Source organism: Cervus elaphus, chromosome 11 (assembly GCF_910594005.1).
Source record: "Cervus elaphus chromosome 11, mCerEla1.1, whole genome shotgun sequence".
Classification (NCBI taxonomy): Eukaryota; Metazoa; Chordata; class Mammalia; order Artiodactyla; family Cervidae; genus Cervus; species Cervus elaphus.
Genome location: NC_057825.1, coordinates 23,311,630 through 23,338,274, shown reverse-complemented (window position 1 = coordinate 23,338,274; position 26,645 = coordinate 23,311,630). Strand labels below are relative to the sequence as shown.

The 26,645-nt window shown below is 40.4% G+C and overlaps 1 protein-coding gene across 1 annotated transcript in view; it reads left to right on the top strand.

Moving 5' to 3' along the window:
* NBAS (NBAS subunit of NRZ tethering complex) overlaps window positions 1–26,645 on the top strand; it is a 309,213-nt gene that overhangs the window by 247,903 nt on the left and 34,665 nt on the right. The window contains exons 46-48 of the mRNA XM_043917136.1: window positions 984–1,186; window positions 3,447–3,536; window positions 19,181–19,376. Coding sequence (XP_043773071.1) covers window positions 984–1,186; window positions 3,447–3,536; window positions 19,181–19,376 — 489 coding nt within the window. The remainder of the gene's footprint in view (window positions 1–983; window positions 1,187–3,446; window positions 3,537–19,180; window positions 19,377–26,645) is intronic.

Genomic DNA, 26,645 nt, shown 5'->3' with positions numbered 1-26,645 from the left:
GAAATTACTTGTTGTCATGTTAGTTTTTACAATATTATCAAAGAGGGACCAGCAGTGTGGAATGGGGGAATGTGGCGGGGAAAGCATAAATTTGGATTCTAATCCCAAGCTCCGTTAATGGCGACTGTGTGACTTTGGACACGTTGCTTAACACCTTTGGTTTTCAGCTTCCTTTCTGATAAAGTGGAGCCAATTAAAACTCCTTGTGGGATAGTTGAAAGAAAAGTGAAAGTGAAAGTCGCTTAGTCATGTCTGACTCTTTGCGACCCCATGGACTATACAGTCCATAGAATTCTCCAGGCCAGAACACTGGAGTAGGTAGCCTTTCCCTCCTTCAGGGGATCTTTCCAACTCAGGAATCAAACCCAGGTCTCCTGCATCGCAGGTGGATTCTTAACCAGCTGAGCCACAAGGGAAACCTAAGAATACTGGAGTGGGTAGCCTATCCCTTCTCCAGTGGATCTTCCTGACCCAGGAATCGAACCAGAGTCTCCTGCATTGCTGGCAGATTCTTTACCAACTGAGCTATCAGCATAATTATAAACATTATATAACATATACAATACCTGGGTTTACATAGTTGATACTTAATAGATTTTAACTGTGATGTGTTTATAGCACAATAATAATAATAGAGAAATTTAATGAGCATTACTTTGTGCCTGACATTGTGCTAAATGACTGATTTTTGTATTATTGAATGTTTACAACACCCTCTATTCACAAGAACTGATTGTCCTCATTCTCATTTTATAGACACTAGAAATTTGAGATCACAATGGCTTACTACTTAGTACACAGTAAAGCAAGGTTTACACTCAAGTCTTGGTAGCTCTGGAGACCAAGCTCTTAACATCCCCTACATGTTCCTCTGTGTGGTGTTAGTGGTTGTAGTATATTTGGTTTGAGAGTCTTCTGAGTATAGTTCACTCTGTTCATGTAATTTCTAGTTCATAGTTACATGTTGAATTCCATGTTTTCAGGAAATGCTGCAGAAATACGGGTACTTCTATGATCTGTCTCGGTCAGAAAAAGAGAAAGTTTACAATCAAGCCGTGGCCATGTGTCTAGACGGTCAGCCTCTAAGAATGATTCAGCAGCTGCTGGAGGTGGCTGTGGGCCCTCTTGACATCTCGCCCAAGGAAATCGTGCAGAGTGCAGTAACGAAAATCATCTCTGCATTGAGGTAAGCCATAAAATAGTCATCAAGGAAAACCTGAGCTGATATTTTTGCCAGTAAAGTGCTTGTTTCACAGTTGTTATGAAGATATAATATCGTGTACATAGGAGCATTGTATAACTATGAAGTACTTTATAAAAGTAAGAGATTATGATTAGACTTCTCAGTCTCTTGTCTTAAAATATCTTGAGAGTGGAGAACTATGAAAATGCTCCATCATCGGTCCTGTGTGTAACACGTCAAAGCGCTAGCTAATTTCTCGGTCAACCCTCTCCCTCACTCAGATAATTCTTGAAACAAGGGACAAAGGCCAGTGTGGCCAGTGAAGCAGGTCCCTATGTGTCAGACCTGTCGTGTGATTTTAGTGTGGATTTTCAGAGCTTGTCTTTTCAGCAGTGGAAAACCAATTCCCAGAAGTTTCTTTTGAAGTACACAAGGCATGGTTAATCACATACTGAAGAAGTTAGATATCTGTTAAGTATCTTAGGACGTTATTTACCTGCAATTAATGGTATAAAGCCGACCATTGAGAAGTTCTAGCTTCCTGTCAATAGGCTGGTATCTTTGTAGGAGAGCTTCCGGGGGATTAGGAAAGAGGGGAAAGTTAAGCTAAGAAAATAATGAGGCATCAAGTGCTTTCTGTGAATAATGCAATTAGCCTAAAAGATTTAGTTGTGTTTAATTTATTCTTCTTTTAAGCATTCTTTGTGATTCTGTGTTGCTCTTGAGGAACTTTTTGATTAAAAGCGTGTCAGTTTTCAGCAGCTGCACTGAAATCAAATGAGCCTTTATCAGTTTAATTACCCAGCGTCATCCAGTTTTCACCTTAATGCTCTGAGGTATCTGGTAATTTTCTGTATAAGGAAAGAAATAAAGTAGTGTAACATTTTTTAGAAATCACAAATGTGAAATGAATAAACCTTTATTACATAATGAACTTACTATGTTTTGGTGGTGCTGGTGGTTATTAGAGCCACTTTCCACTTTCAAGTGATGACAGATAATTGTTTGCCATGTTTATCTTTTCGATTCTCCTCTGTCCATGGGTTCTCCAGACATGAATCCTGGAATGGGTAGCCATTCCCTTCTCCAGGAGTTCTTCCCAACCCAGGAATCAAACTCAGGTCTCCTGCATTGCAGGCAGATTTTTGCCATCTGAGCTACCAGGAGAGCTTTTTGATTTTAGTTATCTTTTATTATTTCTTCAAGTTCATATGAATCTCACAAAAACAAAAGTTTGAAAAATTAGTGCTTTGAAGCGAACTTAGTTTCATTTTAAAAATTGTATGTTTTCATATAATTAAAATTTGACATGATATTTTTACATTTGTAAAATTCTGACATAAATTATACTCTTTTCTTCCCTGTGCCCAGTTCTAGCACTGAAGATTTCATTCTGGTCTAATAAATGTTATAGTTGGTGCACAGAAGACTTTCAATAAAAATGGATTAAATCTTTCAGTAGTGGGAGAAAGGGAACTTTTAGTTCATCTGCCTCTCTTCCTGAGGAAAATAAATTGCTATTGACTAGGTCCATGACATTTACCTTTTAGAAGGTTAGTGAATTTAGTAAGCTTAATATGACAAAGGTATGAACATACTGAATCCAGCAGTTGGTTTAAATCATATAACTTAAATTATCCAGAAAACTCATCTAAGACTTCTCTTCCCTCTGTTGCATTTTCAAAATTCCATAGAATTCCATGCATACACATCTGTAGTGTGGACTTCATAGTAGGGCCCATCTCATGGGTGTTGGATTATTAAATGGCAGGATGTATGTGAAGCACGTAGCATTGCCTGGTGCCTTGTAAGGGCCATGTGAATATTAATATTGTGGGGAAAAGGCCAACTGGAGGATTTAGATTATATATATATATTTACTGCTTAAAATAGCTCATATTTTTAGTGCCCATTGAGTATTTCTTTGAATTTTTGAATAACAGAATGCAAATAGATTTTCTTTCTCTTTTTCCTTTTAATTTTTATTTTTTAAACTTCGTTTGCTACTCTCTTGGTAGGAAAACAAGCCTCTTAAACTGTGAGCTCCTCAGGGCAGAGAAGGTTTCCTCTCCACATCCTTAGGACACACACAGCACAGGACCTGCTACTTCGTGGGCTGCATATGCCAAGAACGGCTGTGAGCTCGTGGCGTATGCTCTGCTGAGATCCAGCTGGGTTCATCTGAGTGTCAGTGCCCTGCTGGTTTCTGAGGCTTGAGCCATCCGTCCTGAATCCCTTCCTCTCTCTGTCTCTTCCTTCACAGTGGAGGCAGTACTGACCTCGGGGGCCCAGCAGACCCGCTCCACGTCCTGGAAGGAGTTGTTGCCGCGGTCCATGCCAGTGTGGATGAAGGGTAAGGCTGGAGCGGTTTGCAGGTTGCCGGGGTCCAGCCCCGGCAGGATCCAGGAGAACCCTCAGGATGAACGGCGTCGGCGAGAGAGAGACACGTAGGACCGGCCTTGATAGGGCCAAGTCTGCTAGGGAGAGAGAGAGAAAGAAAGAGACCAGACCAGGAATATGCAGCAGAGTCTGGCAGTTGCTTTATTTTTCACCATTGCCTTTATACCCTAAGTTGGTACATTTCTAAGGGGCAGATAAGCACATAGACTTAGGTTAACATTACATCAGCTTGTCCTTCACGAAACCAGGTGTGCTCTGTACATTTTTTGTTTATGAGAGTCTTTTCCCATAGATTTTTTGTACATTATCTTCTGGCCTTGAGGTTAGCAGAAAACAGAAAAGTGGCAGTCTCATGGTACAGCAGGTTGTAACATAATAGAAATACAATCCTATTAACATAAAGTCAGTCTTTTTGCAGAAATTCTCAGCTAAATTTATCTAAAAAGTTTAACACACAAAGACCCTGTGGCTCTGGAGAGGCAGCCCCTGTTTAGCACTCTTGGTTAAAATTAACAATTATCTTATTGTTTTTACACTAGGGCTAAACTCTTATTTTACTATATCTTTAACTATATTAACAATAGTTTTCACTGCACAACCTCAGCACAGTAACATCAATCAAACATTGATCTAATAACCAGTTTTAAAACAATATTTTTTCTATTTTCTAATAGGGCTTCCTCACCCTGCAAAGGGCTCTGTGCCTATTAGGGCCTTTTTTATGGTTAATCTCTATGTATAACATCTTTTGGCTTTCAGGCCTGTTGACAATTTATGGCCTGCACCTGGTGCAACTTTAAGCAACTTCAAGCAACTTCAGTAGCCGACCCTGTCTTATTTGTGGTTAATCTATTTTCTTTCTGTTAGGTGTCATCTCCAAGGGAACTAGATAGGATTACATTTTTTACAAAACAGAAATGCAAAGGATTTCAAAAACAGCAGATATGGCACAAAACAGGCTCTTAGTCCAAAAGTTAATTACCTGCAAGAAGTCACCAGCTAATCTCTATCTAAACTATTTTCTATTAGGCGTATATGTGGCTATAATATTTGTGGAGCTTTTCTCACCCCGCGAAGGGGCCTATGCTTAATAGTTTCTTTTGTTAGCGTACTGTGCTTAGGATGTTTAGAACAATCATGAGCATTTTGTGCAATGAGAGCACACGTTTATCAAACAAGCCAGAATGCCAGCTAAAGGGTTTGAACTGAAGCATTTCCTTCATCCCTGGCCCCTTCATAGGGTACCAGCGTCCAGGAGATTTATTAATTAGGGTTTTAAGTTGGTCCTCACTCAGTGAAAGAGGAGCAGGAGAGCTCTCGGCAGGCAACACAAGAATCCGCAGCAGGGCAAACAAGAACAACAGCAGAAAAGAGGGGAGAATATAGGGTAGGGTAGAGGCCGAGGCCAACCTGGAGGGTCCCTTATCCTAGACGGCCTTGCCTGTCAGGTATTTTCCTCGTGACCTCGTCATGGATGGGGTCTCGGACGGCCTTGCCTGCCCGGTATTTTCTTTGTGACCTCGTCACGGGCGGGACCTCCCATAACGGCTCCCGACAGCAGGTCTCACTTAATGGCATTCCTTAGAGCCTCAGAATTACTCTCAATATCTGTGGTTATGAGACTTCCACCTCTAAGCATCTTCTCTAGGTGGCTCTGAAAGAAGAGCTGAGAACTTTCTGGAGATTTGTTCTCTTAGTCCATCAGCTCCAGCAGGACCATCTGCTTCTCAGGCCTCAGAGAGCATGGTCTCTTCTCACTCCTTTCAAGGGCAGCCAAGGAGGAGACACTGTGCTGAGCATTTTAGGAGAGGAGGGGTTCATATCTCCAGGAGGTTTACTCTACTGATTAAGTATGGGGATTCCTAGAATGTATATGTTATATTTTGAAAAGCTTTGTATATGTAAGATCTGTCTTGTCTGAGGATTAAGAGTGTACGGGCTTTGTAAGTCTAAGAGGTGTGTGTCTCCAATCCAGTTTTAGAAAGAATTTTTCATCCAGGTGGTGAGTGCATGCTAAGTCGCTTCATTCATGTCCGACTCTCCTCTGTCTGTGGGATTCTCCAGGCAAGAATACTGGAGTGGGTTGCCATGCCCCCCTCCAGGGGATCTTCCCGACCCAGGATCGAACCCACGTCTCGTATGTTTCCTGCATTGTCAGGCGAGTTCTTAACCACTAGTGCCACCTAGGAACCCTATTCAGGGTTAGTAGGAGGAATAATAGCAACAGCAGCTGAATGACAAGAATATATTTCCCGGAGTTTATGGAGATCTTTCCTGTGTCTTATATCCATGGCAACCCTGTAAGGCTTTACCCCAATTTTCTTTTTTAATGGAAAATATGATATAATAATGATGAAGCATATTTGAGAAACCGCCTCATAGTTCATTCAGTGATATTGTTGTTTTTATTTGCGTATTACCTCCTAGTTATTGTTCAGGTATGGATATATTTTTACATAATTTCAATCAAAATGTATGAACACTTCTATATTCAGTTTTAGTTACTTGCTGTTAGAACTCTTTGTGTTTATCTTTGTGGATTTAGTGGTTATGATTTTTGACACCTGTGTGTATTGTTGCCATTTGCAGATATGGAGAGAAAGGCTGGGAGAGAGGAATTGACTTGTCCAGAGTCAGAGGCCTGGGAAACACAGCCAGGACTCCTGTCTGCCCCTGTGGCGTAATTGACTGCTCGGTGGCCTTTAGAGCATGTCTACATGCATAGCTTTGTGCCCATGGTTTGAGTGAAAGGACACAAGATAAACCGTGTGGGTGCGCTGGACAGCATGGCAAGCAGGGCGCTCTACCCACTCTGCCTTTTGCTTTGCACAGTTTTTCTGAACTCCGTTGCTTGTGGCTCTTTAAATGGTAAGGAAGCCACAGCTGTGGCTCACATGGGCCCCTTATTTTAAAGACAAATGCCATTGTTCTTCGTGTTTACTGTGTGTCACACTCCGTTCTCAGTTCCAGTTCTGGGTAAGAAGTAACCTCCAGTCTGGAGGAGCTCAGAGTCTTGCAGGGAGAGCAGGTTGCTCCGGGCCCTGGTTCCCGTGCAATAGCATAGTCAGTGCTGTGCAGAAAGCGAGGTGAAGGGGGTGGCTTGTTATGTCCCAGGGAAGTCAGAGCAGGACCCACAAGGGACAGCACTGGACCTGGTCTGTGACACCTGAGTCTGTGATAAGAATGATGGAGGTGGATGATGGCAGTCCAGGCTGAGGACACAGCCTACACAAGGCAGATGTGGCAGACAGCAGCGCAGACAGAAGTGCTGTGTGTCACTTTCTAGACGGTCCATCGAGCTATCGCCATTCCAGTCACAGTCCCTCAGTCAGTTCTCAGCTTGCCGCTCCCCCATGTGTTGCTCTCAGGTACCCCAACCCGGACCCTGGCCTCACGTGATGGAAGGGATCTTAACAGATACTGCTTGAAGCCCCTTCCACGGGGAATCCCTCAGTCTGGTCCCACATGGGACATCTCGAAAAGATTAGAAGGCAGTGTTTTTCTTAGTGAATTTCCAGCTGGATAAACAGATATATATATATATACAGGATATACAGAAGAATCCAACTGGAGTCTCCTGAATACAGGACAATTTTCTTTTTAAGCTTTGATTTCCAAAGAGGAAGACATTGGGGAATGGAGAGTCAGAATGAGACCTTACTTTGCATCCCAGAGACACAGAATAACAGAGGCTCCTTAACAACAACAAAAATGAATTTCAGTGATTTTTTTTTTTTTTTTCACTTAGAAAAGAAAAAGAAGAAGAAAGACAAAGTCCTAACTTTTATGCCTGGCAAGTGCTTTGTGAATGTGGACAGTTAAACCTGACACTCTTGGCTTCAGTTCCCCTCCCCAAGAGCTTGCTTGCAAGAGTCACAGAGGGGAGTCACTCTCTTTTCTAGGTTTTTCCCAGGGGCGTCTTCAGAGAAACCTGGGGATTCAAGCTCTTTTCAAGTAAGGCTCTGGAAATAGCAGATACAAGCTATTATATATAAAATAGGTAAACAACAAGGACCTACTGAAGCACAGGAAAATATATTCAATATCTTATAATAAATCACAATGGAAAAGAAAACATATGTGTATATTTATACATACATATATATGTGTGCATATATTTATTGGGCTTCCCTGATGGCTTAGCAGTAAAGAATCTGCTTGCAATGCAGGATATGCGGGTACAATCTCTGGGTCAGGAAGATCTCCAGAGAAGGAAATGGTAACACACTCCAGTATTCTTTCCAGTCAAAAAGGTGGCTTGAAACTCAATATTCAAAAAACTAAGATTCATGACATCTAGTCCCATCACTTTATGGCAAATAGATGAGGAAACAGTGGAAACAGTGACAGACTTTGTTTTCTTGTGCTCCAAAATCACTGCAGATGGTGAAAGCAGTCTTGGAATTAAAAAAATGCTTGCTCCTTGGGAAAAAAGATATGACAAATCTAGACAGTGTATTAAAAAGCAAAGACATCACTTTGCTGACCGAAGTCCATATAGTCAAAGCTATGGTTTTTCCAGTAGTCATGTATGGATGTGAGAGTTGGACCATAAAGAAGGCTGAGCACCAAAAAATTGATGTTTACGAATTGTGGTGTTGGGAAAGACTGTTGAGAGTCCCTTGGAAGACAAGGAGATCAAACGAGTCAATTCTGAAGGAAATCACCCTTGAATATTCATTGGAAGGACTGATGCTGAAGCTGAAACTCCAATGTTTTGGCCACCTGATGCAAAGAGCCAACTCATTGGAAAAGACTCTGATGCTGGGAAAGATTGAAGGCAAAAGGGAAAAAAGGGCAGCAGAGAATGAGATAGTTAGATAGCATCACCAAGTCAATGGACATGAATTTGAGCAAACTCCAGGAGATAGTGAAGGGTAGTGAAGACTGGCGTGCTTCATTCCATGGGATCATAGAGAGTGGGACATGACTCAGTGACTGAAACAAATAATAATTCAGAAGAGTCAGGTATAACTTAGCCACTAAACACAACACACACATGAAGGCAAGGCGTGGAAAAGGAAATAAGGCCAAGGTGCAGAGAAAGGAGGTGGAGGAGGTGAGAAAAACAGAGAAAAATAATGACGTAAGACTTCACAAAGGTCAGTCCACGGACTCAGGGACACTTGGGAGCTGGTTGGAAATGCAGAATTTTGGGCCCTACCCACACCAACCAAGTAAAATCTATATTTTAATAATATGCCTGGGCAATTCCTAAGCACAATGGTGTTTGAGAAAGCGCTCCCTTAACTGTCCACTGCAGGCTCTTTAATGTCAGAAAAAGATGAGATACTGTGAGAGGAATTCATAACCTGTCCTTACCTGGGCAAAGCCTGTCTGACTGTCATTTCCTAATCTGAAAGATGGAGGTGATGGTGCTAATGACAGACCAAGTAATGAGAGTTGCAGAAGTGTCACTTTATTAATTTTTAATTGAAGCGTAGTTGATTTACAGTGCTGTGTTAGTTTTAGGTGTACAGCAGAGATTCAGACACACACGCACAGTTGTTGTTCAGTTGCTAACTTGTGTCCAACTCTTGGCGACCCCATGGCCTGCAGCACACCAGGCTCCTCTGTCCTCTGCTGTCTCCCAGAATTTGCTCAAATTCATGTCCACTGAGTCAGTGACACTATCTATTCATCTAATCCTCTGCCGCCCCTTCCTCTTTTGCCTTCAATCTTTCCCAGCATCAGGGTCTTTTCCAGTGAGTCTGTTCTTCCCATCAAGTAACCAAAATATTGGAGCTTCAGCATCAGTCCTTCCAGTGAATATTCAGGGTTGATTTCCTTTAGGATTGACTGTTTTGATCTACTTGCCATGCAAGGGACTGTCAACAGTCTTTTTCTGCACCATAATTCGAAAGCATCAATTCTCCAGCACTCAGCCATTATTGTGATCCAACTCTTACATCTGTACATGACTACTGGAAAAACCATGCTTTGACTATATGGACCTTTGTTGGCAAAGTGATGTCTCTGCTTTTAATACGCTGTCTAAATTTGTCATAGCTTTTCTTTCAAGGAGCAAGTGTCTTTTAATTTCATGGCTGCAGTCAACATCCTCAGTGATTTTGGAGTCCAAGGAAAGAAAATCTGTCACTGCTACCACTTTTTCCTCTTTTCTTTGCCATAAAGTGATGGGACTGGATGCCATGATCTTAGTTTTTTGAATGTTAAGTTTTAAGCCAGCTTTTTCACTCTCCTCTTTCACCTTCATCAAGAGGCTCTTTAGTTCCTCTTCACTTTCTGCCATAAGGGTGGTGTCATCTGCGTATCTGAGGTTATTGATATTTCTCCCGGCAATCTTGATTCCAGCTTGAGCTTCATCCAGCCCAGCATTTTGCATGATGTACTCTGAATATAAGTTAAATAAGCAGGGTGACAATATACAGCCTTGACGTACTCCTTTCCTGATTTGGAACCAGTCTGTTGTTTCATGTCTGGTTCTAACTGTTGCTTCTTGACCTGCATGCAGGTTTCTCAAGAGGCAGGTCAGGTGGTCTGGTATTCCCACCTCTTTCAGAATTTTCCACAGTTTGTTGTGATCCACACAGTCGAAGGCTTTAATACAGTCAGTGAAGCAGAAGTAGATGTTTTTCTGGAATTCTCTTGCTTTTTCTGCAATCCAGCGGATGTTGGCAATTTGATCTCTGGTTCCTCTGCCTTTTCTAAATCCAGCTTGTACATCTGAAAGTTCTCGGTTCACATACTGTTGAAGCCTAGCTTGAAGGATTTTGAGTATTACCTTGCTAGCATGTGAAATGAGTGCAGTTGTTCGGTAGTTTGAACTTTGTTTGGCAAAGCCCTTCTTTGGGACTGAAATGAAACTGGAATGAAAATTCCAGTTCTGTGGCTACTGCTGAGTTTTCCAAATTTGCTGTCATATTGAATGCAGCAGTTTATCAGCATCATTTTTGGATTTGAAGTAGCTCAGCTGGAATTTGATCACCTACATTAACTTTGTAGTAATACTTCATAAGGCCCCCTTGACTTCACACTCCAGGGTGTCTGACCCTAGATGAGTGACTACACCATCATAGTTATCTGGGCCTTCATATATCTTCTAAAAATTTCCTGACAAATAACTCACAAGCATGAACCAGTGTATTGTGTGTGTGTCCAGCCGCTCATTTATGTCCAACTCTGTCACCCCATGGACTGTGGGATTATCCTGGCAAGAACACTGTAGTAGGCTGCCCTTTCCTCCTCCAGAGGATCTTCCCAATCCAGGGAGTGAACCCACATCTCCAGTGGGTCCTGCATTGGCAGGCAGATTCTTTACCACCTAGCCACCTGGGAAGCCCAGACCAGTATGTTAGTGACTCTCAAAGGGATATACAGAAATAAATCCACTCAGAAAACAGATAATTAATGAGGAATTCCTCTGTGCACCATTCAAAAAGGAACAAAGATTTCGTTCAAAGCTAGTGAGTATTTTATTAGTCTTTGTTTGCTTAAATTGCTCCTTAATCACGGTACCAGCTTTAGATGTCTTAAAGCTTGATGTATATTGAGCAATGTCAGATCATTCAGAAATCACTGAGTTCTTTGGTGTTACCTAGGGACTTCACATTATTTTTCAAGCACACAAAAGACCATAAAAAGAAAAAGAAAGCCCACTAGAACAAATTGAATCTGATTTCTTCTCACTCTTCATGCTCCAGGAGGCAAAGTGTATCACCAGATGCTCTCCAAGCACCCACAGTGTATGAGGCCTCCAATCTGTAATATGAACCATGGTCACCAGCAAGGAGGGTGGATCCAGTCTACACTACAGTGGTTCTCTGGGCCACCTAAGGCCATATTTATGACTTCACAGCTGCCATTTCTATCTTGTTACAGTGAGATGTGCCCTTGCTTCTATTGATGAATGAACCTCAAGAAGATATTGTGATGGGCATACATTTGAGAGCAGCCCCAAAGGTGCTATTAGTGTTTATTTATCAAAAGTCAAGATTTGATACAGAACCCTGGTTTGAATTCTCTTGAGTCACACATGAAATTAAAAGACTCTTGCTCCTGGAAGAAGAGCTATGACCAACCTAGACAGCATATTAAAAAGCAGAGATATTACTTTGCCAACAAAGGTCCAGCTAGTCAGAGCTATGGTTTTTCCAGTGGTCATGTATGTATGTGAGAGTTAGACTATAAAGAAAGCCGAGCACTGAAGAATTTATGCTTTTGAATTGTGTTGTTGGAGAAGACTTTTGAGAGTCCCTTGGACTACAAGGAGATCCAACCAGTCCATCCTAAAGGAGATCAGGCCTGAATATTCATTGGAGGAACTAATGCTGAAGCTCCAATACCTTGGCCACCTGATGCAAAGAACTGACTCATTTGAAAAGACCCTGATGCTAGAAAGATTGAAGGCAGGAGGAGAAAGGGACAACAGAGGATGAGATGGTTGGATGCCATCACCGACTTGATAGACATGAGTTTGAGTCAAATCTGGGAGTTGGTGATGGACAGGGAAGCTTGGAGTTCTGCCATCCATGGGATTGCAATATCGGACATGACTGAGTGACTGAACTGAACTGAGTTGACTATACAGCAAATTCCTGTTGGCTTCTATTTTATATGATAGTGTATAGGTTTCCATTGCTACTGTCTCCATTCATCCCACCCTCCCCTTCCTCCCCCACTCCTGTGTCCGTCAGTCTGTTCTGTATGTCTGTGTCTCTGTTGCTGCCCTGCAAATAGGTTCATCAGTACCATCTTTCTAGAGGTTCAAGAGAGAGGGGACATATGTGTACCTGTGACTGATTCATGATGAGGTATGGCAAAAACCAACACAATATTGTAAAGGAATTATCCTTCAATTAAAAATAAATTTAGAAAACATTAAGATTTGCGATTGGAATTGTGTGCACACCACAGTTACTGCCTTTGCAGCAACTTTTCCTTTACTGTAACTTGATTATGATAATCATTTGAAAAAAAAAGCCACACTTTTTACACTACCACAATGGCATTAGCACATGATGCATTCAGTTGTTTTGGATTCCGTCTTATTCCTTGCCAGGAGCCCCAGTTGTTTCCAGGGAGCTGATGCATAGAGGACATTGTCCTGGGACAGGTCCAGGTCTGTGTGTAGAGAGGAAAGTGTACACGGTGTGTGGATCAATTCCTTAACTGAGTTGAGACCTTCCTAGAATATCAGTGTTCACTCAATGTCTCTCACTGTTCACTCACTCACATTTACTTGCTGCCCCACCCCACCCACCTGTCCTGTCCCTCCTTCTCTGTCAGTTTACACGTCAATTCTCAAACTCATTTCCTACTGACAGGTAATGAAAACGAACAAGGTAGACTGGCCTTCAGGGCAGGGAGGAGCCGGTGGAGTCCAGAGGAACTTGAGAGCCCAAGAGGCCTTATCTAAGGCAGGCGGCTTCCATTGAGCCCTCATCTTGTTCAGAGAGTAGATCCTAAGAGATCTCATCACAAGGAAAAAACCTTTTCATTTTTTTTTTTTTGGTATCTATATGAGGTGATAGATTACCAATAAACTTACTAAGGTAGTCTTCACAGTATATGTAAGTCAAACCATTATGCTGTACTCCTTATACTTAGTGCTACATATCAATTATAATCTCAGGAAAAGGAGAGAAAAGAAGACCTTCATTGTGTAATATTTAAAAAATTTGACACATTGGTATATACTATACATACCAATACAAAAATTTGACTGCTGGCTTATGCCTTCAGTATAGAAGATTAGACAAAGTGAACTTCTGCTCCCTTAAGCCTTCCAAATTATGACATTTATGTCTACAGGAAATCATAAAGGTTTATGTTTGTCCTGTTTGAATGCAGTCTTTGCGTCCCCCATTCTTAAATATAAGAACAATAATTTTATTTTGTGTAGTGCATCATGACATATATACTGCTTTTCATATTTACTGTCTGTTTTAATGTACCATCACCATTTAAGTTCAAGATTGGGTTATCTTCATATGTTTATGCCATGCAAAATCTTCAAGCTCTTTTACAAAGGGTCATCTTATTAATATTCTCAAAATCTGTCTTTTCTCTTTGATTCAATAATTACCTTTGTTTAGTTGGCATTTCTCTTCCATTCCTTTGTAGTTTTGTGAATATCCTCTCATGCTACCTTACACAATAGAGCATCACGTTGGCAAATTAATCATTCACTGAACCTATTTTGGTTGCCATTGTTGCTGCTGCTGTTCTTTTCTTTTAATAGAACATCTTGTATATTTCAGTAGACTCCTTATCTTTTGGGCCAGAAGGGATTGTATGAATGTGTGTGTGTTTCCTTTAGTAGTTATTTTTTTTAAAAATAGTATACTAAATTACCCTGTGTAGTATAACCTCTCTCCTGTCCCCAGAATCCTCATTACAGGGAAAGAGGTAGGGGCGAATGTCTGTATATTGCCAATGAAACTGTGAGAGATTTTTCTCTGTTACTTATTTTATATCTTTTTAAAATCATTTGTATAACTTTTATAATAAGGTAAAAGTGTTTTGAAATCATGTTCTCTTTTTATTCCTAAGCTCATTAAACCCTCCCCTTGCCTTCATGAACGACTATAAAACTGGAATCATTTTCCTTCCCATTCTGTTTCTTTTTACATTATAAAAGTCATAATTGGTTATTTTCTCCCCACCTGCTTATATCTTGAAAAATTTCAAACCCACAGAAAAGTTGCAAAGATTGAAAAATAATGAATATATTCTCTTCCCCTTGATTCACCAATTGTTAACATTTTATCACAGTTCTTACATTCTGTTTTTCTCTCTCTGCCTCTGTATATGTGTGTGTATGTATTTGCACCATTGCAAGGGTGACTACAAATTTTAAAAACTCATATTTTATTTAAAATGTAGACTATTTTGCAGCTAAAATCTTTAGGAAATAGTATCTAGTTGATACTGTCCTGGACAGCTTTTCCTTCAGAGCTGCCCTTTGGTTCTGTGTAGTCTCATTGAGCACAAATATTTGCAATATATGGGCTTCCCAGCTGACATAGTGGTAAAGAATCCATCTGCAGTGCAGGAGATGCAAGAGACACGGGTTTGATCCTTGACTTGGGAAGACCCCCTGGAGTAGAAATAGCAATCCACTCCAGTATTCTTGCCTGGAAATTTCCATAGATAGAGGAACCTGGTGGGCTAAAGTCCGCAGGGTCACCAAGTTGGACACGACTGAGCTACTGAGTGTGTGTACATGCATGCACACACTCATACACACATATTCACAGTGTATAGCCAAGGTCACCTAGAACATAGTACTTCTAGAACATAATATTTCTGTTTTTAGGAATGAGTTCTCATAATTTCATTATATATTTGAACTATCAACCAAAAGTTAGAGCAGTTTTCTCCAAAATGTCCAGTGCTGTCAACTGAACAGTAGGTTCTTGGGTAAAAGGAATTTAACTCAATCTAAAAGACTTGGAAAATGCTATGATAATAATCTCTATGTCACATATTGCCACAGTGTTCTGGGATTTACCTCCATTTGGTTCCCTCATATTGCATAGTCACTGACAAGGCAGTAAAATAGTCCAGGTTCAAATACTGACTGTACTACTTACTATGTGGGGCTTCTCTGGCAGCTCAGCGGTAAAAGAATCCGTCTACCAACGCAGGAGCTGCAGGTTCAATCGTTGGGTTGGGAAGATCCCCTGGAGAAGGAATGGCAACCCATTCCAGTATGGGAAATGGGAAATCCCATGGTCAAGAGGAGTGTGACCAGCTGCAGTCCATAGGGTCTAAAGAGTCGGACACGAATTAACAACTAAAAAACAACAAGTTATGAAACCTCTCTGTGGTTGTTCCTTCATCTGCAAACTGGAGATGATAACAGAATACATGAAAAAAAAAAAACAGTGACGATGAAGTGATGTAACTCTTGGCACACAATAAGCTTTCATATTATCATTAACAGTTTTCATTCCTGTTCACCACATGCAGATCCTGTGTGATCTTTGTAACTTCCATCTGGCCTTCATGACTCCAGCTTCTTCCCATTCTAGCCCATCCTGCCTGCCCCTCCACTTGGCCCTTGGGTGACAGGGTCAAAATACCAGCTTCTTATTATGTGAAACTGGCTTGGACTCAAGGCCAAAAATATGTTTTAGTCTTCTTTTCTCCCAAGTTAAACTTAATTTGACCCCTGCAGGCTTCACCAAAAGGGCCTGAGCATGCCCCAGCCTGCACACCTCTGTAAGCACTAACATGATCACAGTACTTCACTGCTCAGAGACCCTCTGTCGTTCCCATTCCACACCAAGTAAGACCAGAGTCCTCCGTAATCATCGCTGCCACTAACTGAACTTCTTAGTTATGTGCCAGATAATACATTTTCTGCTTTATTATTTCATTTTGTGTGTTTAATTCTCAAACCACTCCTCTGAGTAAAGGGTTATTATCCATCTGCAATTTACAAATAAGAAACAGGCTCAGCACCATGAAGCAGCTTCTTGGTCAGCATAGCACTGTTGGGAAGCAATCATTTTGGGCACTTAGTCTGGGCTGACGCCTGCAAAGCCTGTCCTTTCAAAGTGTGAAGCTGCATCACCTTTTCAGCCTGTGTGTGAGCTCTGGTTATCCAGGTCAGGAGACCTGTCTTCCCTCTGCTCTCTCCTCTGATTTACCCCCAGACATCTGTGCTTTTATCACTCACTGAACATGCTGTGTCCTTTGAAATCTTTGTCTGTTTTTTTCCTTGCTGTTCTCTTTATCTGGGTTATGTTTCCCCCCTTTTCCATTCATGTACCTTCCATTTGTCCCTTATGATCCTGTTCAGAGGCCACGTCCTCTGGGAAGCCTTCCCTGATTCTACCCACTTTTCTTCCCAAAAAGTTCTTCCGATTTATGTTAGTAATTTGTAGAATAGTCATTTGTGACGTCTTTCTGTTTCCTTGTATTATTAGTTCTTTTAAGGACCGGATCATACAATTTTTTGTCCCTGAACATCAGGTACTTTGATGATGCTGATAATAAAATGATGATGATTATTTGGATAATGGTTATTGTTCATTATCCTCCTTTGTGTCACATACAGTGCTGGGTGCTTCATATGCATTGTCTTGGTTTCACAGACTCCAAGAGACACACTTTCAGGATCTTTGTCTACTTAACTGTAAAGTGGGAATGAAGATATTCTTAATTTTTTATTGAGAGTTGTTAGGAAAGGATGGAGCCAGGATTCACAGGTCTGTCAGATTCCAAAATGATACTCTTTTCTACCACACAGTGCTGTCTGCTTTGCACATAGTAGATAGTCAGGAAATACTGGTGGCATTCTTTTGCACCCCCAGCTTTGCCATTTTTGGTACCTGTTAAGAAGGACACTCAAAGGCAAAACTAACAAATATCTTTGTAAATGGAGGACATGCTTAAGCCAGTTTGTCCATTGCATTTGGTAATATATTTTGTTTCGATACACAAATAACCAACTTTGTTTTTTAGCTTAAATTGCCATAAAGTTGTATTGGCAAGTATATTATAGAATGCACAATGAGAGAAATATTCAGTGGTATTATAGAATTTCATTCTTCTCAAAAGTTTTTAAAAAATTTCCTGTGGTCTTGTTAGTTCATGGAATTTGGAGCTTGATGTAGATGATTTGTTGCTGGAAGCCTCATAAGGATTTGGTTATAAAAAAATCTATATAATTCAGTGCTTTTCCATGGATCTCTAGGGCCCTATGGGAGTGAGGCTTCTATGTGAGCGACCTCTCAAGAGTCATTGATAGTAATTCACTGACATCATCATCAAATAAGTTGTTTTCCTGAGATGGTCCATTTGGGGATTATAAGCAAAGAGCTTCTAGTACTGGATAGAAAGTTTTTCACATGTCACCACCTTCTCTGAATCCTTTTAGACTTCCTAGTTTTTTAATAACCATACATTTGTATTTTATCTTTAGGGTAGTATAAAATTTGATGCTCTAACCCCTTACCGGGGCTTCCCTCATAGCTCAGTCGGTCAAGAATCTGGCTGCAATGCAGGAGACCTGGGTTTTATTCCTGGGTCAGGAAGATTCCCTGGAGAAGGAAATGGCAACCCACTCCAGTATTCTTGCCAGGAGAATCCCATAGACAGAGGAACCTAGCAGACTATAGTCTATGGGGTCACAAGAGTTGGACATGATTTAGTGACTAAACCACCACTAACCCCTTATTGAAACACAGAAAAATAGTAGAAAAGAACATGGACTTTGGAGTCATACTGCACTAGTATAGATGTTTCTGGGTATATGCTGTCACTTCCATAAAGCCTACTTCCTTATCTATAAAAATGAAATTTACATGTATAACATGAGGACTATAGTTAACAATATAATGTATATTTGAAAGTTACTAAGAGAGTCAATCTTAAAAGTTACCATCTTAAGGAAAAAAATTATATCAAGTATGGATGTTAACTGAGCTTATTGTAATTATTTTGCAGTATATATACACATGAAATTGCATACTACACCTTAAACTAATACAATGTTATATATATACACACACACACACACACACACATCCATGTCAATTATATCAGTAAAACTGGAAAATTTTAAATAAAACAGTATTTATAATATTTACTTTGCATAGTTACTGTCAACTAGTAATAGTTAATGTAAAATTACTGAATGATACTCAGCACTATCAGTATCATTAGCAGAAATAGGTCATACTTCTTTTTGTTTCCTTTGAATGCAAGGTTTTAACTAGTTGGTGGGATAAGCCATCCATGAAAATTGTATTACAAGAGTTATTTTGTTTGCCAAGGCTAAAATAATGATGTTTCAATCAAAAAAATTTTTTTTCCAAATGCTTTAAGTGGTTATCCAAGACTCTGGCTAGCACCCTTCCATGTGAACTACTTTCAGTTGAGACAGTTGTCACTCTAAAGCAGTGCTCTAATGACAACTGTTTGGGGAATCCTTAATTTCCTCCATTGAATTAGTTGTCAATTCACTTCAACAAAAAGAAAGTCTTTTAAGCCTTGGGTACTGGGTGGGCACTGGGCATACTTCTACACAGAATTTTACAATAAGCTGTACTTCTTAATGGCTTCCCTGGTAACTCACTTGGTAAAGAATCCGCCTGCAATGCACGAGACCCCAGATCAATTCCTGGGTTGGGAAGATCCGCTAGAGAAGGGATAGGTTACACACTCCAGCATTCTTGGGCTTCCCTTGTGGCTCAGCTGGTGAAGAATCCGCCTGCAATGTGGGAGACCTGGGTTTGATCCCTGGGTTGGGAAGAAGGGAAAGGCTACCCACTCCAGTATTCTGACCTGGAGAACTCCATGGACTGTATAGGCCATGGGGTCACAAAGAGTCAGACACAATTGAGCTTTGCTTAAGAAATGAAGTGTCTAAGAACATATTGATTATTTTTTCTCTGATCTATGTAACTCATTTTAATATCATACTGTTTAAAAGTTGCATGCGTTTTACATCATTTTTAAATACCTAATATGGTTTGCTTTAAGCCATTTCAAACCTACATTTTTCCTCTCAGTAGGAAAAAAATAAACCCAACAAAGTGTCTAGATCTGTCACCACATTTGATTACTGGAATTAGAAACCACCAAGTCTTTTTCTTTTTCAATGTACCCCTTGTTTTGCAGAGAAGAGCTGGTGTCCTCCGAGGACCTGCTGGAGTGGCTTCGGCCTTTCTGTGCCAATGACGCCTGGCCCGTGCGGCCCCGCATTCACGTGCTACAGGTTCTGGGACAGTCATTTCACCTGACCGAGGAGGACGGCAAGCTCCTCGTGTTCTTCAGAACGGAGGCCATCCTCAAAGCCACCTGGCCCCAGAGACAGGTGAGGGTGCATCTGATGGCCATGTCCTGATTCCTTTAAACCACCTTCAAGTGAATAATCAGCTTGTTAATGCAGTCTTCCCATTGTGTTCATCAGTACAGTTATGTAGCAGTTAAATGTGTGCAACCCAGTATGTTTTTACTTTTCCATATGTTTGAATATACAGAGTAGATGATGCCTCAGTCACCTGACATGTATATATAATTTTTCTCTTCATAGGATACAGTCAGGGTTTTTCATAGTATCAATTAATTAGGGCAGCTCACCCTTTCCCTGGAGAGATGCAGGTCTAAGTGGTAATGCAGCGTGCAGTTTAGCTCATTCATTTGGTCATGCTCTGCCAAGGCACTCAAATGCCCTCTCTTCTATATGTAGACAGACACAATGTAGCAGAGACATAAGATCTTGGTTTCTTTATTTTATCCTGCAAGGCTCACTCAGTCCGTCACCTCCTTGGATCCTTCCCTGAAGGTTTCAAACTTAATTGAACTTTGAACTCCACACATTTGATCTATTATTATTATTATTATTATTACTTCTGCTACTTAAAGTTTCTACCTGAAAACTCAGAAACCCTGGAGGATATACTTAACCATTTTTCAAAGCCCTCTAAGAACGCTGTGCACACATCCAGAGCTTAAATGCTTGTTGACTAAGTGAAAATGCTAATTCCTAAATCAAAGAAATACGGTGGCTGTTGAATTTTGGCTTAGATTCTAAACTGATGCATCCTGAAGCTATTGGATCTAAGAGTCAGCATTAATCAAGTGCTTTAGCTTGCAGACTATAGGCCAATAAAAGTTAGAAAGTAAGACTTGCTTTCTAATCTGCAAAAGAGCTTCCTGGAAGTCTGACTCCAACCCAGTTTACCTTCTCATTTTAAAACTTTGCCTTATAATTTCTGTTAGTATCCTTATTACTTCATTTAAAGAACAAGAGAACCAAATATTAAAAATATCTCAAGACTCATCTCAGTACATCTCCTGAGTTACCGTCTATATTCTTATTTCCCTCTGTGAGAGAAATAAGTAAATACTATCTATTCTTCAGAGTTAGAGAATTTGAGATTCAAAAAAGATGGATTTTATCAAAGATTCTCTAATCCTGCCACACTGCTAAAACAGTATATTAAAGCCACTAATATCTGAATGATACTCTGAAGCATCATGACCTTATCAAATTATTTAGTCTTAATATTTTGCTTTGAATTGCATTGAGACCACTAACAGGCTTTCTCAAGAGCGGTCTGTGAACAGAGTGTACTGGGCTGTGACAGACACTCCAGGCCCCTGGCATAGTGGACGTTAGACGTGTGCGTGTTTTCAGCAGACCCGGAGGTTCTCATAGCATTTCTGAGGTTAAGCAACACACTAGGTCACGTTATTTTCGCCAAGTGGAACCTTAGGTTCCGTCTCATCCTGAAACAAATAAACGCTCTTAACATTTATGCATTTTTCTGACAGACCCTCCATTTTTCAAGTTCTCACCCTTTTTTCAATTTTCTCTTCCTTGATGGCTGGAGCCTGGCAGGACAATGAAGCCTGCTTCTCTCGAGCCTCACTTCATGTCACGTCAGATCCATGCGCCAGAAATATTATGAAACAGCGTGGAAACCTGGAAAGGGGGGAAATACCCATTTCATCTATCATGTTGAAACATTAGAACATGCACTCTTATATTTGGCTCTAAACACTTCAGAAATCATAAGTATACCCACTGCTTTTATGCTTTCCTCAACATTCCAGTTGTATTCATAGAACAAGTTGCAACTTTTTTTTTTTTTTTTTTAAGTTGCAACTTTTAAATGACTTGTGTCTCCACCCTCCCTCTACCATTGTTTACAATCTCGGAGAAAATTCTTACACTATGAGCCTTGGCTGCTTGGTGTGTGAAATGGAGCCTTGAACCAGAGGAGACAGAGGATGCCTTGCTCACCTCTGTCATTTCTTTGACACGTGTTAAACTGTTGTTTTCATCCCCATGTCCCAAACATCTAGAAGACCCCAAACTGTTGTTTGCACGGGCTCTCGTTTTCTTAATTTTTCCCTATCTCCTTCTCCATTTCAAAGCAATATTAAGGAGAGAGATGGGTTCTTACAGAGCAAAGATAAGAACAGATAATGACGCTGCAATGTTCAATTACCAGAAAATGTGGGACTGCTACCTTCACCGTGGCTGGTAATCCTCTTAGGCAGACTTTGCATACATCAAAGAGGGGCTTAATATTTAATTATCCTCGAGTGCCCAAAGTAGTGCCCCCACAAATCAACGTGTTGCCAGGAAACCAGTCAGCTCCTGCAAAATTCAACACACAGTCTGTGTAGCCTGCTACCTCACTGCTTCTCAGAGAGACAGCGATTTTTACTTTTCTAATGATTAGTTAACAAAATTAAAAATTCAGAGGCCCTCAATTTTCAACAGCATGAGAGGCCTTCCTTTCCACCCCAGAAATGTGCCCCAGCGTGGAGGGCAACAGGGAGGCAGAAGGAAGGGAGGGAGAAGCTTAACAGGGGGAGGGGGAGAATGGACCGTGTTAATTTTCTTGGTACAATTTGTCTGAGTTTTTCAGGTTTTGTAATTTTCTAGTTAACTGGTGCATGAAAAATATGGTTCAAAATACTGATGTTTCCTTAAAAAATTCCATATCCCATCACCTCAATTTTTTTTCTGGTTTTATGTAAAAAAAAAAAAATTCACCTAAAAAAAGAACATTGTAAAATTTCAGTCTGAATTTATGGTTTTAAGTGATCAACAGAAAAATGAGTTTAAGACAATTTCAAACCTCATCACAAATTCATGTATACATGGAAGGACATATTAGTCCTTCTGGTCAGTGGCCAACTTGGTGACGTTTCCCAAAACATAAACAAAATACTCATTTTTTTGTCAGAGCTCAGACAGATCAATAGGAACGAAGAGTTATGAATGCAGAAGTTTATTTAGTTCCTTACAAAAGATTTACTGATACCTTAAATGTGTTAAAAGCTAGGACTCATTGTCATAAATAATTCTCTTAATCAAACATAGGATATTATTTGATGTTAAAAATATGTGCTCACATAAATGTATCTCTAAGAGGCGTGAAATCACAATCCTAGAACTAGAAGACATGTTTGAAAGCACCCCTGTTCAAGAAGCATATTTTGTAGAGAAGGATGTCCAGAGATGAAGAAGTCACGTCCTCAGATTTTAGCATAAATGTTATTTCCAAAATGACTGCATCCAGTCACAACCTATTTTATGAGATTTTTTTTTCTTTTCTAATCACTTACCACTATCTGCTACCTTCCTCCTGCTTATCTGTCTGTCTATTATGTGATGTCTTTTTTCTTCCATTAGAATACAAATTCCATGAGAACAGGGAACCTACAGACAGTAAATATTTGTTGAACTAATGAATATTAAATCTTAAAAGCCGTGTCCAAGGTCACCTTTAAAGTGGCAAGGCCGGGACTCCTGACATTCAGTCCAGTGTTCTTGCCATGAATGATGATTAGGCCATGCTGCTGCACCCTTATATGCAAATAAAATGATCTGCTTGGAATAATAGAAATGTTTCCTTGCAGAGTGGCCTGGTGCTTTTAGATTGAAATTATTTTGTATTAATTTGCCATATTTTGCTGACAGTGATTTCTGATCAGCCAGTTGCTTCTCATGTGGAAGCAAACAAATCCTAAGTATTTTTGTCCAGATATGAGTGAGAGGTCGATGTGCCCTTTTCCCTAAAATGACTAAAGTTGAGCAAGCATCCGTATTACTGGGTTCTGCAGATGTTTGGAGACCTTGAGAAGGTCCCTCCTTACGAATAATGGGTTTTTCCTCTTAATTTCACCCTCTGGTCACTGGCATCCTTGGAGAAGAAGAAGAGACTGTGGAATGTCTCCTAAAGTGCACGTCACTGCATTTCAATTTTAAAATGACCTTGCAAAGTAGTTACCATTTGCTCCGGTTTAGGTGAAATCACGTGACTTAGAAGATGTGGTCACATGACCTACCCAGCTTGTGAGCAACAGATCCTTGTGATCCAGAAGCCTGTGTACTACTCTTCTTCCTATCTGCCAGGGGGATACACTGAGCAGTAACATTTGCGTTGTGTTTTGTTGTTACTGTGCTGTCCCTTTCTCTTCCCACCATCACTCTACGTGGATAGAATGTGATTAGGTGTGAAGAATCAGGAGTTTGTTCAGAGAACGCTTCATCTTTTTAGCGTTTTTCACTCTCTCAGTACACACCGCATTGTGTATATTAACTGCTGCTAGCTAAAATTCTGAAAAATGCCATGACTGCTAATTATTTGTTTGAACCGAACATCATGTGAAATATTCATCAGAGAGTCTCCAGACATAGATTATGCACCATTCACTGTGCTACGCTCTGGAGATAGACAAAGCAAGTAGCATGAAAAGTATTTAGGCTCTTCACCGTGTAGACCTGCTTTCCAGTCCCAGCTTCATCACTCTGTAGCTCTGTGGCCTTGGAACAGTTACCGACCCTCTTACAACCTCAGTTTCCCCGTGTGTAAAATGGGAATAATAGATAAATGCTGTGAGAGTTAAATGAATCATTCATGCAAAGCTCCTACTCCAGTCCAGGTAGAAAGACCCTGTTGGTGTGAGGGCTCCAGTCCGGTACAGAACATAGATTTGTAAACAAAGCTAACACCCTAAGTGCATGGGTGCTGTGATAAAAGTGCACAATGCGTGGGGCTCGGGAGGGCGGGTCGCTGTCCTGTCTGAGGGCAGGAAGACTGCTCTAAGGAGAGGATTCTTGACCTGAACTCAGCACAGCTGGGTGTATGGTCTGGAGGCTGGAGGTGCGTACTCAGTGACTGCTTGGGTACAGAGGTGAGACACGAGCCCAGTGCCCCTCCAATTTCTGCTGAAGTTACGAGGGAGGAAGTGATGCTCTGTGATTAGCTGGGAAACACAGCAGAAATCCTGTGGATTATGGAGAAAGAAAATTTTGGAGAATTTATGGAGAAAGACCCCAAATTCAGGGCTATGTCAGTAGTATGTTTTAATTCTCAACAGCACTTTCTTTTCTGGGATTGGGGTAAGACAGGGCAGCCTGTTTATCCTGCCACACAGGCAGACTGTCCTTATAGCCTCATGGGGGTCTGAGCTCACCAGCAACCACCTCCTGGGAAGTAGACCTGAGTTTAGTAATCACGACTGGCTGGGATGGCTTTGATTCCATCTCAGGGCAGCCTTCTCCTGGGGTCAGCTCGGGTCCCAGTTGGCCTAATTTGTAGTGGGACAGTTTACAGCCAAGTGTCCTTTGCTTAAAGGTATGATGGCCTGAGTGGTCATGTTCCTAATGGGTTTCGCCGCTGTTGTCTCTTCATCCTCCCAGTGGGTTAGAAGGAAAAGTGGGGGGAAAAGGCAGGAAAATACAAGGGTTTGAATATTGGAGGGTGGTAGGGATATGATGTCACTGGACATAACTTCTGTTATTTTATCTGACTTTTCATTGACTTACTGGAAAAATTATGTAAATTTTACAAAAAATGTTATATACTTTTCATGCAGCTTCACCAAATATTGCCATCTCAGATGCCCACAGCTAACACTGATGCAGTACCTTGTCTAATTTACACATCATTCAGATTTTGTCAGCCGTCCCACTGATGTGTTTTTCTGGTCCACATTCCATGCAGGTCACACATTGCACTTAATGCCAAGTCTCCTTAGGGTCCTGTAATCTAAAACAGTATCTCATTCTTTTTTTCCCCCTTTTATGACCTTGACATTTTTAAAAACACTGGACAATTATTTTGTGAAAGGTCACTAAATTTGACTTTGTCTGAGTTTTGTTCAGGCACTCAAGTAGTGCATTTTTGGTGAGAATACCGCAGAAGTGACGTTGGATCCTTCCCAGTACATTATCTTAGGGGATACACGACACTTATGTGTTCTTTTACCAGTAGTGTTCATTTGCATCACTTGATTGAGGTGGTGTCAGCCATGTTTCTTCTCTGTGAAATTATCTTTTTCCCTTTGGGATTAATAAATGTCTTGTGGTGAGGTACTTTGAGATTGTGTAAACACTTTCTCATCACATTTTCACCAGTTAATTTTAGCACACATTGCTGATTATTGCCTGAGTTAATGATCACTGTGGTATTTCCCAAATGGTATTTTTTTTGTCATTTGTTCTCCCCTTATATTATTTATTCATTTATTTATTTATATCACTACAAGCTCAAGGATTCTCATTTTGTTCTGTGGTTGTAATCTGTTACTATCACTGTTTTCATTTTTGCTCCAGTTATCTCAGATTTAGCGACGGGGAGCCTTTCAAGTTTTCTCCTGGATCGTTTTAACTTGTGCCCATCCTATCACTTTTTGAACACAAATGTTCGAAACCCTCTTACACTTTGCCTACTCACATCCAGATTCAATCATTGACTTTTTTTTTCTTTTTAATAAAGAATGGTATTTAGAAGCCAAGACTTAAGTACTAGGTATAGTCATTGATGTGGTGGTATTATAGCTTTTAGATGCTCTAAGGGGACAGAGCACATGTAAGTCTATGTCTATTTTTATATATGTTTGTATTCATTTTTAAGACCATGAATTTGTGCTGATACTCCCAGTGCCAATCCAGTTTATTCTAATCTTCTCTTTTTCCTTATTTATAAACTGCTTTCTCTGTCAGTGAGAAACTTGACTCTCCTAATCCATAGTGCATTTATTTGTTTTATCCCAGGAACAGATAAAGTAGCTATGGAAATTCCAGCCAACTTACTAGATAGAGTATTTGTGTAGAGCTCTTTTTGTCTTTAGCCTTAGAGTTAAAAGTACTTAAGAATCTTTTTTCAAGATTACGTCTCTCTCTTTCTCTTTTTCACACATACACACACACCACCTCCAGTGTAATTAGCTTATTCACTTATAGTACTGATAGGTTAATTTTATTTCTGTTTGTATGGTTTTCCCCGTTCTTACTTATTTCAAATATGGATATACTTTTTGAATATGTGAAACATTTACATGAAATGTGAGAGGTCATTCTTTGGAATTTGGTGTTTTTTTCTTTTTCACTTATGATGATTTGAAGTTTAGACATTCCCGACCTGTAATTATACTGAATATACCAGTTTTATGTAGTTTTATTCTTGTTCTTTTTGTTTTGGAGGATATATGGCCATTCTACATACAGACTATCTAGGAGCCCATGTAACTCAGTGGCCACCATTTTCTTCTTCTATGCATAACTCTCTGGATAGTTTCAAGTGTAATAAAAAAAAGATTCAAAATAAAAGCTCTG